The following is a 19,177-nucleotide window of genomic DNA, read 5'->3' as shown; positions in this document are numbered from 1 at the left end:
TATTGGGCTCCTGGGCATTCAGGACACAGGTGCAGATGCCCCCACCTCCCTGCCACCCGAAGCCCCACCTCCGCGCCCAACTCCAGCTCCCCCCTTGGCATGCCAGGCTAAGCTGTCTCTCCCTCCTGGGCGAGGGCAAACGGCAGGCCAGGGCACCCAGGCATGTTGGCCCAGGTGCTCCCTGGTGCCACCACGGAGACTGGGCCCCACAGGGCACCGAGGGCTGAGAAGCCCCCTCCCACTCCCTCGAAGCAACCTCACCCAGACGTGTGGTGTCTCCACCACACTGAGGGGACCCTAGGAAGGGGCTTGGTGGCGGTCCAGATGACATGCTCCCTCCCTGGTGCCTTCATTGGTGCAGCAATTTCCTTCTGTGCCTTATTGGGGGCAGGGAAGAGGGGCTGCAGTTTGTTAGATTTTCAGTGGGGTCTATGACCCCCACATAAAGGTGGGGCCCTGCTGATCTAGGGTAGAGGACTGCACAAACCCCCTCTGGGTGGGTTTCAGAAATTGTATTGAAGCCTTCACATTTAACAAGAGTCAGGCCAGGTGGTTGCTGGACGCGGGGCCAGGGTCCCGAGGAATGTCCTGCACCACCCCTTCTCCCCCTCTTGTCTCCGAGGAGGAGGTTGTACTGCTGCTCCCTCTGGTGATGGAGCCTTGGGGAGAGTCCCCATGCCAGGCCTGGCTCCCCTCACCGGCCCCACCCTCGCCCCCCAGGAGGAGACGCCCCTGTTTCTGGCTGCCCGGGAAGGCAGCTATGAGACCGCCAAGGTGCTGCTGGACCACTTTGCCAACCGAGACATCACAGACCACATGGACCGCCTGCCACGGGACATCGCGCAGGAGCGCATGCACCATGACATTGTGAGACTGCTGGACGAGTACAACCTGGTGCGCAGCCCGCAGCTACACGGAGCCCCGCTGGGGGGCACTCCCACCCTGTCGCCCCCGCTCTGCTCGCCCAATGGCTACCTGGGCAGCCTCAAGCCTGGCGTGCAGGGCAAGAAGGTCCGCAAGCCCAGCAGCAAAGGCCTGGCCTGCAGCGGCAAAGAGACCAAGGACCTCAAGGTGCGGAGGAAGAAGTCCCAGGACGGCAAGGGCTGCCTGCTGGACAACTCCGGCATGCTCTCACCTGTGGACTCCCTGGAGTCACCCCACGGCTACCTGTCAGATGTGGCCTCACCGCCACTGCTGCCCTCCCCATTCCAGCAGTCTCCATCCATGCCCCTCACCCACCTCCCCGGCATGCCTGACACCCACCTGGGCATCGGGCACCTGAACGTGGCAGCCAAGCCCGAGATAGCGGCGCTGGGCGGGGGTGGCCAGCTGGCCTTCGAAGCCGGCCCCCCACGTCTCTCCCACCTGCCTGTGGCCTCCGGCACCAGCACCGTGCTGGGCTCCAGCAGCGGAGGGGCCGTGAATTTCACTGTGGGCGGGTCCACCGGTTTGAATGGTCAGTGTGAGTGGCTGTCCCGGCTGCAGAGCCGCTTGGTGCCGAGCCAGTACAACCCGCTGCGGGGGGGCGTGGTCCCAGGCCCCCTGAGCTCGCAGGCCCCCTCTCTGCAGCACAGCATGGTGGGCCCTCTGCACAGCGGCCTTGCTGCCAGCACCGTGCCCCAGATGATGAGCTACCAGGGCCTGCCCAGCACCCGGCTGGCCACCCAGCCTCACCTGGTGCAGACCCAGCAGGTGCAGCCCCAGAACTTACAGATGCAGCCACAGAACCTGCAGCCACCAAACATCCAGCAACAGCAAAGCCTGCAGCCACCGCTGCCACCACAGCCACACCTCAGCGTGAGCTCCTCGGCCAGCGGCCACCTGGGGCGGAGCTTCCTGAGTGGAGAGCCGAGCCAGGCGGACGTGCAGCCACTGGGCCCCAGCAGCCTGGCCCCGCACACCATCCTGCCCCAGGAGAGCCCCGCCCTGCCCACGTCGCTGCCGTCCTCGCTGGTCCCACCTGTGACTGCGGCCCAGTTCCTGACGCCCCCCTCACAGCACAGCTACTCCTCCTCCCCCGTGGACAACACCCCCAGCCACCAGCTGCAGGTGCCCGAGCACCCCTTCCTCACCCCATCTCCCGAGTCCCCCGACCCGTGGTCCAGCTCATCCCCGCATTCCAACGTCTCTGACTGGTCTGAGGGCGTCTCCAGCCCGCCCACCAGCATGCAGTCTCAGATTGCCCGCATTCCGGAGGCCTTCAAGTAAACGGCGTGCCCCACGGGACCCTGCTTCCGTTCCCAAGCCCTGCCGGCGTCGGTGCGCGCTCTGTGAATGCCGGAGCCAACAAGAGGAGCGTTTTTTAAAACACATGTTTTTATACAAAAGAAGAAAAAGGATTTTAATTTTTTTTGGTATTTATTTATGTACTTTTATTTTACACAGAAACACTGCCTTGTTATTTATATGTACTGTTTTCTCTGGCTCCAGGTAGAAACTTTTATCTGTTCTAAGAAAACAAGCAAGTCCTGAGAACCCGGATTTTCCGACATAGGATAAAAAAAGATTCTTCTGTGTTTATAAAATATAAACAAAGATTCATGATTTATAAATGCCATTTATTTATTGATTCCTTATTTCAAAATCCAAAAAGAAGTGATGTTGGAGAAGGAAAGTTGCACGAGTGTCCAGAAAGCTCCTGGGGCGTCCGGGCTGTGCCCTCTCCCTGATGCCCACCAGCCCCGAGCCCAGGCCGCTGTGACAGCATCATCTGTGTTTGTGAGAAGCTGCTCCCAGAGCTGAACTGAGGCAGAACCTACACCTTCGGCATGTGGATCAGCTTGCATTGAAATAGGAACTTGAGTAAGAGGATATGGCTTAGCTGTTTCAGTGTTTTTTTTTGAATTAGTTTTTGCAAGCGTGATTTCGAAAATGTGTTCCTTGGAGTGTGTCGGGCGAGAGCACAGCCACGGTACCGGTCATGAGTCTTCGTTTCGGGCTCAGTATTGCGTAGTTGCTTGTTGTTCTGGCAGTTTCTTGGTCTCTCCAGAACCACCCTGGCCCCCTGGCCCCCTGGCCCATTCTTGAAATTTGGGCATCGTCCATGTGAGACATGAGATGTGTGGACCGTGGCACTCGCCTAGGTCACACATGGAGGAATCCTGTCCCTTTCTGGGGAAAGACACTGCCTGGGCTAACCCCGGCAGCAGCCCCAGCATATCAGCCCGAACAGCGTCCCCCAGGCCTTGAGGCCAACGCGCTGGCTCAGCCTGGGTCCCGGCTCATGGGACCCAACTCCGCGTGGGCTCTCGTGTTTCGTAGGAGACCTGCCAGAGTCAGCCACATCGAGCTGGAATGCTGTGGGCTGTGTCCCTTGGTCCTGTCCCCACGGCCCTGGCAGCTGTGGGGGCGTGTGGTTGGGTGGGGGCTGGAGGGAGGCGGGGGCTGCTCTCAGGCCACCCCTCCTAGTTTGGGAGGAGCAGATTCTTGCAATACCAAGTATAGCCTATGGCAGAAGAAATGTCTGTAAATATGTTTTTAAAGGTGGATTTTGTTTAAAAAATCTCAATGAATGAGTCTGTCGTGTGTCATGCTGATGAGGGACATCAGGTCCGGCTTGCTGGGGGAGCCTCAGCCGCCTCTGCACCAGGGACGCTTCGCCGCCTGCACTCCTCAGGGCAGCTTTCCAGGCTCTGGGGGTGCCGAGCCGTGCCATCCCCGGGGTGCATGACCAGACACGTCCCAAGATGTTGATTCTCACTGTGTTTTATAAAATAGAGTGTAGTTTACAGAAAAAGACAACTTTTAAAAAAGTGATCTACATGCAAAACTGTAGATGACATATTTTTTTCATCTTTTTTGTTAACTGATTTGCAATAAAAATGATACTGATGGTGGTCCGCTTCCACTCCCCTCCGCGTGGCCTCTGGGAGGGAGGGAGGGCGGGCTGCCATGCTCCGAGGGAGCCAGGAGTCGTGGGCCGCTTCTGCTGGGAGAGTGACTATGAGGCCGTCCAGTCCCGGCCCACAGGGGTGCAGGGGCCAGGCTGTCTCTGGGGCTCCATGGTGCCTGCAGCCTGCCTGGGCCAGGCTCTTGTAGGGAGATGGAGACACAGCGGTGAGGGGGTTGCAGCCCTGTGGGAGGGGGGCTCCTGTCTGGGGCGACTGGGCTCCCAGGACACCCATGTGTGGTTCTGGCCCTCCTGGCAGCTTGGGGCTCTTCTGCTCCTCTTGGCCTAAGAGGGGCAAAGGCCCCACCCAACCATCCTGGGGACAGCCCCTAAGGGAGCCCTGCAGCAGTAGTGCATGTAGGGAGGGCCTTGAGGCAGTGGAAGCCCCTCTGCAGGCTGCAGACCATGGGGAGGACTCAGCCCTCTGAGCAGGGCAGCATGGGGCGTGGCGGAGTCCGGAGAGTTCTGCCATCCCAGGGGCCTGGCTGAGTGATGCAGAAGCAGCATGGTCCTCGAGCCCTACTCTTGAGTGGAGCTGTTAGCGCCACACAGTGTGGGCCCCTTCTCTCCCTGGGCCACTGCCAGGCTCCACACCTTCAGGGCAGGCCAGCAGCTTCAGACCAGAACCGTGGGGAGTCTGAGATACTTTCTGGATTGCAAAGTGCTGCCTGCCCTGGGCCCAGCCTCTTCAAGGAGGCATGTGAGCCCAAGGCCTCTGCTATGGCTGGGGCTGCGTCTGCAAGGCAGTGCTGGGCACCAGGACCGGGGAGGTCACTGTGGATCTGCAGTGAGCAGCCTGACCCTCATCTTCCAAGGGGGTGGACCCAGCCTGAGTCCTAGAAAACTCCCCACACTGAAATTCCACTCCTGGAGGGCTGCCCAAAAGAAGTGAAAACAGGGACTCAAATGTGCGTGGCCACCCGCTTTCCCAGCACCACTCAGGACAGCCGTGGATGGCCCGAGAGTCCACTGCCAACGACGGGTCCACAAAATGTGGCATCCGCTGTGATGGTGACCTCAGGTGAGCTTGGCCGGGTCATCTCGCCAGAGTGTGGCTCCCAGGTGTTCTGGAAGAAGTTCGAATTTGCATCCACGGCCTGGGGAAGGCAGATCGCCCTCCCCAGTGTAGGTGGGCGCCGTGTGGTCCGCTGAGGCCTGGGCAGAACAACAGGCCAGGTGCAAGGGGTTCCCCAACCCGGGCACTCGCGCTGGACATGGGTCTCCTCCTGTCTTCAGATTTAAATGTGGGCTTTCCTTGGGCCTGGAGCCCAGCAGCCTTTGGGCCTGCTGTCAGATTTCCTGCCTGCCGCTGCAGATGCCGGACCTGTGGGCTGCACCGTTGCATGGCGAGTCCCGGCAGTAACCTTCTCGCCAGCGGCATGTCCTGTGGGTTCTGCTTCCCCAGGGAGCCCCGTGAGCGCACAGTGGATATTACTCCGCTGCGGAGAAGGAGGAGCCAACGCCCACCACACAGAAAAGTCATGGAAGCCCTGCACTCGGGGAAAGACGCCAGCCGCAGATGGCATGACTTCATTTCTGTGAAGTGCCCTTGATAATTGAGCCCATGGAGACAGAAAGCAAACTGGTGGCTCCCGGAGCCAGGAGGTGGAGGAAGGAGGAGTGGCTGCCAAAGGCCTGGAGTTTTCCTGTCGGGTTTACCTTGGAGTGACGAAGATGTTCTGGACCTAGGGAGAGTCGGTGAGTGCACACCGCTTCAAACGCACTGAATGCCAATAACGTGGACACTTTTTTTTTGAGACAGTCTTGCTCTGTCATTCAGGCTGGAGTGCGGTGGTGTGATTTCAGCTCACTGCAACCTCTGCCTCCATGTTCAAGTAATTCTCCTGCCTCAGCCTCCCGAGTAACTGGGATTACAGGCGCCCACCACCACGCCTCGCTGATTTTTTTGTCATTTTAGTAGAGATGGGATTTCACCGTGTTGGCCAGGCTGGTTTCAAATTCCTGACCTCAAGTGATCTACTGCCTCGGCCTCCCAAAGTGCGGAGATGAACAGGCGTGAGCCACTGCACCTGGTCTGACATGCGTACTTTAAAGTGGTTAACTTTAGGTTCTGTGATTCTCACCTCAATATGTTATTCTTTTTAAATTAAAAAAAAATTTATTTTGCGACAGGGTCTCGCTCTGTTACCCAGGCTGGGTGTACCAGGCTAGAGGGATGCAGTGGTACAATCAGAGCTCACTGCAGCCTCAACTTCCCAGGCTCAGGGGATCCTCCTACCTTAGACTCCCCACCAGCTGGGACTACAAGTGCACACCACCTCACCTGGCTAATTTTTTTGTTATTTTTTGTAGAGACACTGTCCCATTTTGCTGCCCACATTGGTCTCAAACTCCTGGGCTCATCCAACCCTCTAACCTTGGCCTCCCAAAGTGCTGGGATTACAGGTGTGAGCCACTACGCCTGGCCACATATGTAACTTTAACTATTTCTGCAGTCACATTAAAAAGTTGAAAAGAAACAGGCAAAGCTTATGTTAATACTATAGCTTAGTTAATCCAATATATCAAAATATTACTATTTCAACACATAAAAGGTGAGTGAGGTGTTTCACATTCCCTGTTTGGTTTTGGTACTACATCTTTGAAATCCAGGGTGTACGGTACACTCACAGCACTTGGATTGGGCCCGGCCACATTTTTGGTGTTCATTAGCTCCACTTGGCTCATGGCTACCTTGTGGCCAAGTGCAGATTCAGACTTCAGCCGGATGCCACGGGGCTCCAGACAGCTCCATCCAGTTCAGGAAAACAGGCAGTGTATCTTCAGCCTGCAGACTCGCTCCACACCACTGCCAGCATGAACCTTGAGTGTGGCACCGCATCCCTCTAGCCAGAGCAAAGGAGGGTCCCAGGAGCCAGGAGACACAGCGTTCAGGGCTCACAGATCAGGCCCTCTGGCAGGCAGGGGTCCCCCCCAGTTCAAGAGGGAAGCGCAGTAATGTAGCCCCAGGCTGCTCTGGGGACTGACAAGCCCTGTGCCGCCTTCATTCCCAAAGTCATACTTGCAGAGGGTGTCAGTGGGGCTGGACTGCCTGCTCAGTGTCGGAGCTGATTTCCCTCTGCATGGCTCCTTCTCTCATCGGGAGAGGATCCCAATCTCGTGGATCCCGATCCACGAACCACACGTGAGGAGCTCTGCTGGCGGGACAGCGCTGGGCACAGGCAGACGAAGGGGAGCGCCACGTGGCTGCTTCCTGGGGTGAGCGTCTGCCAACAGAGGTTCCTGGTGGGGCGCCAGCGTACTCTTCTGTAAAAGTGCTTCAAAACAAAACCTAAACATCATGGTTCAGCTCGGTCCCAGCGCATTGAAAGTGCTGGCATGAGTGGAGGTCTCTCGGAGGGGCATCACAGGGCCTCCCACGTCACCCAGGCTCTGCAGCTGAAGACACAGGGTCCGTGAGCGAGCGCGCTTTGGGAAAGGCTGTTCTCCATCTGCGTTTTGAAGGTGCCGAGTGGCGCCTCGCGCTTGCCCCGAGGAGATTCCCAATCTGGTCACTTTGTGTCTTTGGTCACTTTCCACCTGGCAGATGTTGTCCTGGCTATTGTTGCACCTCAGTGTCCTCATGTTCAAGCGGGGATCTGGGTGTTGGCCCCGGGCCTGCTGTGGTGGGCAGCTGCTGCGCTCCGGGTGCAGGGTGAGGGCGCAGAAAGGGAACGGCTCTTGTCCTCATTACAAGGTTTTCGATCACATTCTCCACCTGCATGCTGCATTGGCACAGTTAAGCCTGGCGGCCTCTTCAGCAGGCATCCTAACTGTCCACATTGTAAGGTGGACAAGTCCAGGCTCATGGAGGTTGCAGGACTGAGCTGTAAAGTTTTATTTATGCCCAACACGACAGGTGCCAGGTGCCCAGGGCCTCAGAGGTGGGTTTCCGGCGTTCCTCACACAGCCTTGAACTTGCCACCCATTCCTGGACTTTGCAGCACAGGCCACACTCTCAGTGTTTGTTGGGAATCCATAATTTCCTACAGAGTCACGCGCAATATTTGCTGTGACTTTCAGCATATCTTCCACTCTGTTGCATGGCATTTTCTGGCGACAGTGTCCTCTGGTGCACACAAGCACGCACACTCTACCATAGCTTCAGTCGTTCTGTTTGGCATTTCTTCATTTACAAAATGAACCTTAGAAAAGTGTATAACTTCTGGCCGGGCGCAGTGGCTCGTGCCTGTAATCCCAGCACTTTGGGAGGCCGGGGTGGGAGGATCACTTGAGGTCAGGAGTTCGAGACCAGCCTGGCCAACATGGTGAAACCCCCTCTCCACTAAAAATACAAAAATTAGCTGGGTACCATGGTGGGCACCTATAATCTCAGCTACTCAGGAGGCTGAGGCAGGAGAACTGCTTGAACCCAGAAGGAGGAGGTTGCAGTGAGCTGAGATTATGCCACTGCACTCTAGCCTGGGCAACAGAGTGAGACTTGGTCTCAAAAAAAAAAAAAAGAAGTCTATGACTTTACCTTTTCTTTTTTCTTTTTATGGAGCTGGAAACTTGCTATGTTGCCCAGGCTGGTTTCGAACCCCTAGGTTCAAGCGATCCTTCCACCTTGGCCTCCCAAAGTGCTGAGATGACAGGTGTGAGCCACCGTGCCCAGCAAGCGTGGGACTGACTGTGGCCGACTCAGAGGCAGCTCTCTGCCTCCCCCTAGTGGCAGTGCTCTGCCGGTATGCCTCAGGTCCTCCTGAGTGACCACCGGGCAGGTGAGCTCCATGCTTTCCAAATGTCCCTCACTCAGCACCCAGGGCCATCCCCTGGGACTGTGCTATTATCCTGTTTTACAGGTGAGGAAGCTGAGGCTCAAAGAGGTCAGGTGGCTTAGCCAGTTTCACCCATTCATTGAGCCAGCGCTGTGTGATTCCTGGTCTGTGTCAAACCACGCGGAGCCACCTCCCCTTGGGACTGGGAGGGCCTGCAGAGCTGATGCTATCCAGCCTGGTCACTTTTCAGACAGGGAGACGGCTGCCCAGAGGGGAGAAGGGGCTTTCTGGGTCAATTTGCCAGTACTCAACACCATGGCCAGCCTGGCTTCAGATACTTTGCCAGGAGTTAATGCCACAGCCAGAGCGGCATTGGATATTGGAACTGTTCCCAGCTCCACCCAGGCCCTTTTCTCTTCCCTGCCCACAGTCCCCAGGCCACCAAGTCCGTGCCTGTCACTGAAATCGCCACTCAATGCTCAGGAGTCTTGCCTGCCTGACGCGTGAACCCCACGCACTGGGGCTTTGCCCTCGAGCACTCTCCTGGGTCCAGCTCCTCTTTCTCCCAGGGCACCTGAGGTTGCCTCCCCGGCCTGGCTCTTCCTAGGCCCTAGCCCTAACCCTTACCTGCAGAGCCTTTGGGGCCCAAACTGGTGCGTTGCTCCTGGCTGAACAGCCCCTGGAAGCTTCCCGTACTTCTAGACATCACCCACAAGTCCCTTAGCAGGCCCACAGAGCCCACACCAGCCCACAACCACCAGCCCCTTGCCCCGCGGAAGCCTCGGGAAGACTGCACCTCACCCAGAAATGCTCCCGCTCCTCCCGCGTGTCCCCAGCAGGCACTACATGGTGCCCTCTGCATGGGCACATCTGTGGCTGGCCAGCTTCCACGCTCCCCTGGGTAGCGGCTGGGACTGCCTGTCTCACGGCCACAGCCCAACTCCCAGGTGCAGCAGGGGCTCAGCAGACATCTGGTCATGGTTTGGGGTCAGAGGATTCGTGGGTTTACCAGGGCCCCCTCTGCAGCTCAAGGACACTCGTCAGTTCCTCCTGTAGCTCTGGAGACCTGCAGTCCCGGGTTGCTGTGATACTGACATCAGCCTTGAGCTTTCTGCTTTCCCTAGGGCTTTTACCACCTTGTATGTTAAGTACTTGGCTCCAGGATTCCAGAGAAATGTTCTCTGAGACCTGCTGTGTACCCAACATGCTTGAAGACTCTGGAGGTGAGGCGCATGACACTCCTGTAGTAACGAGGCTGCTGGCAGTGCTGCCGACGTGTCCCATGCCAGGGGGGAGGCCTGGTGTGGAGGGCATGCTTGCTATCCTGAGATCAGGTCCAAGAAGCCCTTGCAGGAGGCTGGGGACAGGGAAGGCTATCACCTTTTACAGGGGAGGAAGCAGAGGCTTGGAGAGGCCAGGTACCTTGCCCAAGGCTGTACACCTGGGGGTAGCCGAGGGTTCTGGCTTCTGAAAGCTTGCAGTACAGCTGGACACACAGCATTGGTTCCATTGCTGCAACCATCTTACCTGTGCTCCGCTAGCCAGGTGGACACCCAAAGGGAGATGCCTTTGCCTGTGCTGGGAGGAGGCACTGTGGGACCCATCCACCAGCAGCCCAGAGCAGGAGCACATCTGCCAGAGCAGGGATGCACCTTCAGCCCCATGTTAGCCCTGGGAAGGCCCAGATGGCGGACCCCGGGAAGGAAGGCCCGGATGGTGGGCCCGAGGGAAGGAGGGCCCAGATGGCGCACCCTGGGAAGGGAGGACCGGACGGTGGACCTGGGGAAGGGAGGATCTGGGGAAGGCCTGGACAGTGGACAGGGCTGTCTTGCTCCACACCCCCGGTGAGCAAACATGAGGGTCAGATGTGAGAACATGGGAAGGGGTGGCATCATGGTGGGCATGTTTGCAGATCCTATGCTGTGTGCTTGGCAGGCCTTGCCCATGGAAGCCAGTGGGCTTGAGGCTCCCTCCATGCTGCCCACCATGGCCCTGGGGTCTGGCCTTACCCTCACAGGGTCACTTCCTCTCCTCCATGAGGGTAAGGAGAGGAAGCCTGGCCCACCCTCTGGCCAACCTGGTGGTATGTTAACAGAGACCCCTTATTGTAGGAGCCTGATAAGCAAATGCCACAGAACGAACGCTGTGGACCCTGCCTCCAGATGACTCCGTCCTACCAGCCCTGCTTCCTCCTCCTCCAGGAAGCACTTGGTTAGTTCTTTCCACCTCAGAGGCCTTCACATGTTTTTTTCCCGGACCACTAGGCCAACCCTGCCTCACAGAGACTGCCCCTTCCTCTCCCCAGGCCAAGCCTCCAGCTTCAGTGTTCAGGACTAAGGGTCTGTGTCAGGGGCTGAGCAGTGTCCGGCGGGGGGACGCCTGCCCCTTATACTTCCACGAGACCCCAGACAATAGCCACTGCTATTGTATGCCAGGTAGGAAAGAGGGTCAGAGACTCACGGGGAGGGGCTGTCCTGCGTTCGCTGAGACCACTGCTCCCCCAGGGGCTCCCTGGAGGACTGCTGCTTGTCAGCAAAGCACCAGGTCCACTCGGCAGCCTCCAGCACCTCAGGGCCCTGTAGTAGGAGGCTCTACGCACAGGCTAGGGAGGCTGAGTGCCCGCCTGGAGACCAGCGTGGTCCAGCAGAAATACAACCGCCACCATATACCCAGCTTCACATTTCCTAGCAGCTATGTGGAAAACAAGAGACAGGTGAAATAGATTTTAACAGCATTTTATTTAATACATCCAAAATAGTCATTTCAATGTGCAATAAAAAATGATCCCTTAGATATTTGTACCCTTCACAAGCCAGCACGTAGTTTACACTTAGAGCGCAGCTCAGGCTCACAGCACGCAACAGCAGCCGCTGGACTGGACAGCATGGCTAACGGGAGGAGCTGACCGGACAGAGGCACCAAGGACACACTGTGAAGACACAGGGGTAGAGGATTTCCCGGCACAGCCTGGACACACACGAGCCTGTCCTGTGTGCTCTGTGTAATGCGGTACAGCAGTGGCCACAGAGTTTTGCACCAGAATCATCTGGCCCACCTAGGGGGGCTTCAGGGAGGTGGTGACTTTTGTGTCCAGCCTCCAAGTGTGAGCAGGGGCAGAGACTGGGAGAATGGAGAAACCAGTGGATGCTGCAGCCAAAGGCAATAAAGCTCCGCCAGGAATGGCGATGGCCACCGCGGACAGGACACCTCCCAGCACTGGCAGGAGGCCCCTGCAGCCCGCAGCCATTCACCTGATGTCGACATCCACCCCCACCAGGCCTGATGTCCTGGCACACCCATCAGCAGGACCCATCTCAGCCCTGAAGTGTTTAGGTGCTTATGTTGCTCTCTTTAAGCGGCCAGGACATGATGCTCAGAGACTAGGCACACAGTGTCTCAGGGGCAGGCCGGGCCTTCAGCGGAACAGTCTATAGCCCAGAGGTTGGATGGGCTCAGGTGTAGGGTGCAGGAGCCTATTCCAACACCAGGCCACAGACTGCTGAGAGCTGTGTCCATGCACTCCTAGTATTAGGGAGAGGAGGGGAAGAAAGACGGCCAACCCCTTGCAGGCGATATGGTGCTCCACACCCCTAGGAGCCACCATAAGCTGCTTTCTAACATCCCTGCCCTGGGGCTCCTGCCCTGGGGTCCAGAGACCTCCCATTTTATGCTTAGGGCAGCGTTGGCTTCTGCAGCTATGGCTTCTGCAGGTTAGAGCCCACCTGGGTGGGACCACAGGGTTCTGGAGGAACCTAGAGGGTAGAGTCCTGGGCTCCTGGCTCTTGGGTTCTTTGAACTCAACTTGCACCCACCTCTGCGTTCCCCTCTTTGGGAAGGGCTAATAATGACACCTCCCTAAGGGGAGGCTGCAGAGCGCCTGGACCACCGGAAAGATGGGGGCAGTGAGGCTGGTGTCACTGTCACCTCTCCCAGCAGGGCTGGGGCTGCGCCCTACCACGTGTTCCCTAACTCTGTGTTCAAACAGGTCAGGAATCTGACTCCTGAAAGGCAAATGTTAGCTGAGCAGAGTGGCCCTGGTGCCACGTCAGCTGGGGCGATCCTCTCCCGGCACCGCCTGGGGCTCTGCTAGCGTGGCACAGGTACCAGCCTCCCGCCCCGCTGGGGACCAGGGTGGCTCCCAAAGGGAGGACCTCAGCCGCTGCTGGGAGCTCAGCTTCGGCGATGCACTCGGGCGGGCACTCCCACCACCGACACCTGCCCTCTGGAAGGAGCTGCAGAGGAATGCCACGGCTCTTCCCTGTCCTTGCAAGGTACGGGTGCAGGTGAGTGGGCGGTACACGGATGGCCGCTTCCTCACCCGCCCGGCCTCCCTGGGTTCCTCCGGAAAATGAGGGCACAGATGACAGCGCCCACCAGTTCCCTGCGATCTTCCGCGGGGGGCGGGGGCACGGATGCTGCCTGGCCTGGCCGTCGCAGGGGCAGGAGCACCCATACGCCTCGCCCGCCGCTGGGTCGCTGTGGGCGCCCGAGCGCCCACTCACCACCAACGTGCACTAGGCCAGGGCTGGGACCCTAGGGCCCCGTGGGGCTGGAGGCCGAGGAGACGAAGCCAGAAAACCGCGCCTCCCCGGCAGGACTGCGGGGCCGGGGCCGGGGCCGGGGTGGGCGTGGGAGGACCCGGCGCGGCACAGGCTCGTGGCCGAGCTCGGGGACGTGGAGCCCGCGCGTCCTTCTGGGGGGTCGGCGAAGACCCGGCTCCGCGCGGTGGCCGGGCCGCCCTCCCCTGCTGGGGCCTCTGCGGAGCGAACGGCCTGCAGAGGATGCGTCGGGGAAACCCCAGGACCCTGGACTGGCACTGCCGGTCGCCGTCGACCAACTTCCGGCGCCGCTCAGGGCCCGCGATCGCGCCGTAGCCAGGCAACCAGCGCGCAGGCGCAGTAGGCCCTCGGCGGCCCGCAGCTCCTACCGCCCTCGGCGCATGCGCCGGCGCCGCCGCCGCCTCCTGCCCTCCAGCCTCCCGGCCCAACGGAAGAATGAGAGGAGCGCGCCCGCGTGAGGGCCCTGCGCTTCTCAGTGAGGCAGAGTAGCCGTTCTCGCTGCGTGAGCCTGCTAGCATCGGTCCTGCAGACTGATTTCCCCCTTGTGGCCTTGAGTGAAGAATCCCATCACTTCTCACATCTTAAAACGAAAAAAGACTGGGAGAAAGAGCCAGCGTAACCAAGGCGACGTCCCGGGGCGGCCCCGGCGCGTCCGGCTGGGCAGGTGGCGAGGGGCGGGGCCAAGCGGTGAGGCGGTGGATGGACGCCGGCGGGGGGCGGGGCCACGGGCCGGGAGGGACGGCCGAGGGGCGGGGCCAAAGGGGAGGGAACTACAGGAGACGGCGCGGAAAGACGGGCGGGGGACGGGACGAAAGAATGAGGCGGGGAAGAAGGGACGCCGGCGAGGGCGGGGATAAGGGCGGCGGGACAGAGATGAGGCTGAAGGGGACGGACGCCGGCGAGGGCCGGGGACGAGGCCTGGGCCGTAAAGGGATGAATGAGAATGCAACTGGGCCGCCGAGCCGAGGGGCGGGGACAGGGGCGGGGCGCGCGCTGATGTCGCAAGACGGACACGTCGGCGGCGCGGCGGCCGCGGAGACCGGAGCCGGATGTGCCAAGATGGCTGCGGCAGTTTCCGTGTCTGCGCTCGTCATCAGCGCCGGGTGGGCTTTCACGCGCGGCTCCTGAGCAGCCGATCTCTGCCGCGCGGGTGAGGGGGCGAGCGCGGGACGAGGAAGGCGGAGGCCGGCCAGAGGAGCCAGGCAGTGGAGGCCGGGGCGCGGCGGAGGGGAGGCGGCGAGGCCCAGCCCCTAGCGGGCGGCGCAGCTCGGGTCCCGTCGGAGCCGGGCGAGGAGACTGACGCCGGGGTCCGCAGGCTGGAGCGGGAGGCCGGGCGCGGCAAGGCGCGCCGTGGGACTGAAGGGACTCACGTGGACCCGGCTGGGCCGCGGTGACGCCTGTACCCCCGGCGGGAGGCTTACCCCAGGCACCCCTCGTAAAACCCCAGCTTTTCAAATGAACGTGTCTTGTCCTCACCGGCTGGAAGGTTTCCTTAGCGGTGCTGGTGAAGAGAGATTTACATTTGAACCAAGGAGCAGAGTTGTTTATTTGTAATTTCTTGATAGGGCGATCCGGGTGTTGCAACAGAGGCCGAGGGTTAGAGGAGTGTGTGTGATCCGTCTCGCCCCTTTGTCATGGAAGTGTTACAGTAGAGGCTTCAGAAACATCGGAGCGATTTAAAGTCAGTTTTTGCTGCTTCACTTAAGAACACTTTTAAGTGGCTTGTAGGTTGGGTGTGGATTGTATATTAAGATTGCGTTTTACGTGTATGATGCCGATGTTAACCAAAGAGGTATTTCCCATCCCCCATGTGGCAGTACGAAGCAAACAGAACCGCAGACAGTTCTTCCCGAGTGATACTTTTGCAAGTTTCAGCACAAGGCAGCCTCCCTGCATTTTTCCCCGTCTCCTTTCTTAGGGTTCCGGTGCTGGTATCTGGCAGAAAAGAGGCAAAGTAACGTTTCTTTCTTGTTCCCTGTTCCTCGTTTACTGTTAATAGTGGTTACTACAGTGAGTCTCAGAATTGTACTGAAAGTTTTCTTTGAGGCAGTGGGTACATTTTCTTTCTTTCTTTCTTTTTTCTGCCAAACCTGAGAGGCCATGGTAGTGGGTAAATGTCAATATGATTTCCTCTTCTGTAAATATCCTTGATGAATACCGGGGTGTCCTTTTGGGTCTTGGTCATTTTCAGCAGTACTAGGCTGCTGGCTGCCTCTGCCGCTGGCTTCGTCTTCAACACCCAACTTTATGTGGTTGCGATTCTAACTTAGAAGAGTTGGAGTTTATCATGTCTTTGTGTTAAGCATCCCATTGTCTGACAGGGAGTCACTAGCTGCCACCGTGAGGGAGACTGGGCAGCATGTAAGCTCAGAGGCTTCCTGGAACACCTTTGTTTTCTTTACCTAAAATGTGAGGCCAGTGACAGTGAAGAAGGGTGTGCGCGTGTTTACCTCAGTTCTGTAGCCAGAACTCTACTGAAAAGAGTTTTGCTTAGGTGTGCATATGGTTACAAGGCAATTTAACTGACTAGCTAGGTTTATGAATACTGCATCTTCAAGGTCAGGTGGCCTCTTTGAAACAGTGAAAGACTTAGATGACTTAAATAAGCTAGCTCCCTTGTAGTGGTGACATAGGTGATAGGCAGTGGCATTGCTTTCTCCTGGTGAGTAGAGAAAAAGATAAAAATCAGTTCAGGTCACAAGACTGTTCCAAATGAAATTGGCGAGTTGCTAAAAAGCTCTCATTTAGGGAGCATGAGGGTTAGAATGCTCCTTTGTAGGTAAGTGATAGTGTTTGCTATTTAAAAGGTTCTTAGTTGGGCTGGGCGCACTGTCTCACACCTGTAATCCCAGCATGTCGGGAGGGTGAGGCAAGTGGATCACAAGGTCAGGAGATGGAGACCATTCTGGGTGAAACCCTGTCTCTACTACTATTCAAAAAACTAGCCGAGCATGGTGGCACACGCCTGTAGCCCCAGCTACCCAGGAGGCTGAGGCAGGAGAATCGCTTGAACCCAGGAGGCAGAGGTTGCAGTGAGCCGAGATCATGCCACTGCACTCCAGCCTGGCAACAGAGCAAGACTCCATCTCAGAAAAAAAGAAAGTTCTTAGTCTAGGAGGAGAGCTGCAGAATAATTTTAAGAAAATGTCTACAAGGAAAACATTTAAGTATAAACCAGTGAAATTTAGATTCTGATAAGATTCCCCTGTTAAACAGCAGGTGGGATTAGGACATCCCGAATCTACCATGAGTAGAATCTCATAAGGTTAAACCCATGGTTTTAGGAAAAAAATAATCACATTGATTCTCTCATTTGGTAATAAAAACACATTGCCGAAAGAGTCATGGCTGCTTCGAGCCACTCACTCGAATGCCCAGTTCTGCTGTCATAGCAGCAGCCGAGGAATAAAGCTTGAGGTCCGAGGATCGATCCAAGATGGCCGACCACTAACAGCTCAGGATTGTAGCTCCCAGTGAAAGCCCAGAGAATGAGACGACGCCACACTTTTAGACAAATTTTCGTCACTCACTGATCAGCTGATTCCCAGTGGAGGAGCCCCACGGGTCGCCAGCGCGACTCTTGTGGCCGCCGCAGCGGTTTTGCCGGCGTCTCGGTGCCGCAGCTCTTCATGCAGAGCCAACGGGACTGCTTCCCCTACTGACTGGAGTTTGGAGCTCCGGGAAGTCAGAGCCGCTTGTTGCGGACTCAAGAGGGAAGCCAGACCAGAGATTCCCGGGCAGAAGAGCACCATCAGTCTTACCGCTGCTATTTAGGCTGCCACAGTGGGTTGCTCGGATCCCAACACTGGGAATCAATAAGTCAGACGTCGACTCAGAAAACTAATTAGAAAGGCGGTTCATCTACAATGAAGGGAAAAAAACAGCCTAAGAAGGCCGAGTATACTCAAGGTCAGAACCCATCAGCAACGGAACAAGCCCTGATGGAAAAGGACTCATCAGCAACCGAACAAGCCCTGATGGAGAAGGACTCATCAGTAACGGAACAAGCCCTGATGGAAAAGGACTGTGTTCCATTATCTGAAGTAGGCTTTAAAAGGTGGATGATAAGAAACTTCTGGGAGTTAAAGGAACTCGTTCTAACCCAATGTAAAGAAACTAAGAACTTGGAAAAAAGGTTCGATGAAATGTTGAAAAGAATAGACAATATAGAGAGGAATACAAATGAACTTATGGAGTTGAAAAATACAACACGAGAACTTAGTGAAAAATGTACAAGCTTAAACAGCCGAATGGATCAAGCAGAAGAAAGGGTATCAGAGGTCGAAGATCAACTTAATGAAACAAAACAACAAGACAAGAATAGAGAAAAAAGGATAAAAAGGAATGAGCAAAGTCTCCAAGCAATATGGGACTATGTGAAAAGACCTAATATACGCTTGATTGGTGTACCTGAATGTGACGGAGAGAATGAAGTCAAGCTGGAAAATACTCTCCAGGACATTATCCAGGAAAATTTTCCTAATTTAGCAAAGCAGGACACTATTCAACCCCAGGCAATACAGAGAACACCACAAAGATATTCCTCAAGAAGACCAACCCCAAGGCACATAATCGTTAGATTCACCAAGATCGAAACGAAGGAGAAAATATTAAGGGCAGCCAGAGAGAAAGATCAAGTTACCCATAAAGGTAAGCCTATTAGGCTTACAGCAGATCTCTCAATGGAAACCCTACAAGCTAGAAGAGAGTGGGGGCCAATATTCAATATACTTAATCAACAGAACTTTCAGCCCAGAATTTCATATCCTGCCAATTTAAGCTTTACATTTGAAGGAAAAATAAAATTTTTTAGGAACAAGCAAGTACTCAGAGATTTTATTACCACCAGGCCTGCTTTACAAGAACTTCTAAAAGAAGCACTATACACAGAAAGGAACAACCAGTATGACCCTTTCTAAAAATACACCAAAAAGTAAAGAGTATTAACATAAAGAAGAATTTTTATCGACGAAAGGACAAAATAGCCAGTTAATATCAAACGGCAGCAACCCTAAATTTAAATCGACCAAATCTCCCAATCAAAAGATACAGACAAAATCTAACGGTATATCCAAAGATATACATAGACTCAAAATAAAGGGTTGGAAAAAAAAAAAAACGTACCAACCAAATGGAGAGCAAAAATAAATAAATAAAAAGCAGGAGTTGCAATTTTCACATTTGACAAAATAGATTTCAAAGCTACAAGGATAAAAGGATTAATGTAATAATAAGAGATCTTAACACCCAGATACATAAGACCCATAATGAGATTCAGATTCAACGAGACAGAAAATTGATAACGATATCCAGGACTGGAACTAAGATCCAGAACAAATAAACTCAATAGAGCTCTCCATTTTAAACACACAAAATATACATTATCCACAAAATCTGACGATATATCTAAAGATATACAAAGACTCAAAACAAGGGGATGGAAAAAAACCAACCAAATGGAGAGCAAAAATAAATAAATAAAAAACAGGAGTTGCAATTCTCACACTTAATAAAATAGATTTCAAAGCTACAAGGATGCAAGGGTAAAAGGATTAATGCAACAATAAGAGATCTTAACACCCAGATACATAAGACACATAATGAGATTTAGATTCAACGAGACAACAAATTGATAACGATATCCAGGACTTGAACTCAGAGCCAGAACAAATAAACACAATAGAGGTCTCCATTTTAAACACATAAAATATGCATTAACCACTTTAAACACTCAAAATATTGATCGGCCATTATTGAAACTCATTTTAGGAATGAAGTAATATTCCTTTTTCCCTCTTTTTCTTTTTTTCCCCTTCTTAAAAAAAAAAAAAAAAAAAAAGCTTGAGGTCCGTGCTCTGTGTTTAGAGCAAACAAACGAAAGCTGTTGAGGACGGAGCTGATCTTCCTGGGGTAGGGCCATGTCTGGAGAGATGACGTAGGACCCCCGTTCTGGCGGCGGAGCTTCGAGAGGGCTTGGAAGTTCGGATTCTGGCTGTGGTTGCAGGTTGCTC

At 55.5% G+C, this 19,177-nt stretch overlaps 3 protein-coding genes across 27 annotated transcripts in view; 2 read left to right on the top strand and 1 right to left on the bottom strand.

The window, feature by feature from the left end:
- The window catches only part of NOTCH1 (notch receptor 1), a 50,305-nt gene extending 46,469 nt beyond the window's left edge, over positions 1-3,836 (top strand). For all 4 annotated transcript variants that reach the window (XM_035263311.3, XM_035263304.3, XM_035263312.3 and 1 more), the window contains one exon: positions 721-3,836. In XM_035263311.3, the coding sequence (XP_035119202.3) occupies positions 721-2,208 (1,488 nt within the window). In that variant the 3' untranslated portion in view covers positions 2,209-3,836. The remainder of the gene's footprint in view (positions 1-720) is intronic.
- An 8,342-nt stretch (positions 3,837-12,178) lies between these two features.
- On the bottom strand, positions 12,179-13,187 carry LOC103795704 (uncharacterized protein C9orf163). The gene is given in 4 exon segments (XM_017977433.4): positions 12,179-12,412; positions 12,414-12,580; positions 12,583-12,748; positions 12,750-13,187. Coding segments are annotated over 4 exon segments (738 nt in total). The 5' UTR covers positions 13,061-13,187; the 3' UTR covers positions 12,179-12,318.
- Positions 12,685-19,177, top strand: part of SEC16A (SEC16 homolog A, endoplasmic reticulum export factor) — a 43,761-nt gene continuing 37,268 nt past the window's right edge. For 7 of the 22 annotated variants that reach the window (XM_035263192.3, XM_035263185.3, XM_035263178.3 and 4 more), the window contains exon 1: positions 14,201-14,269. In XM_035263192.3, coding sequence (XP_035119083.3) covers positions 14,216-14,269 — 54 coding nt within the window. In that variant the 5' untranslated portion in view covers positions 14,201-14,215. Of the gene's footprint in view, positions 12,879-13,541; positions 13,854-14,200; positions 14,317-19,177 lie in introns of those variants that run through there. The other 15 variants (XM_078331828.1, XM_035263245.3, XM_078331793.1 and 12 more) reach the window with 4 other exon arrangements.

The sequence above is a fragment of the Callithrix jacchus genome, chromosome 1 (genome assembly GCF_049354715.1).
Source record: "Callithrix jacchus isolate 240 chromosome 1, calJac240_pri, whole genome shotgun sequence".
In the NCBI taxonomy this organism is placed as follows: Eukaryota; Metazoa; Chordata; class Mammalia; order Primates; family Cebidae; genus Callithrix; species Callithrix jacchus.
The sequence above is the reverse complement of the archived record's forward strand: the minus strand, read 5'-3'. Positions and strand labels throughout refer to the sequence as shown.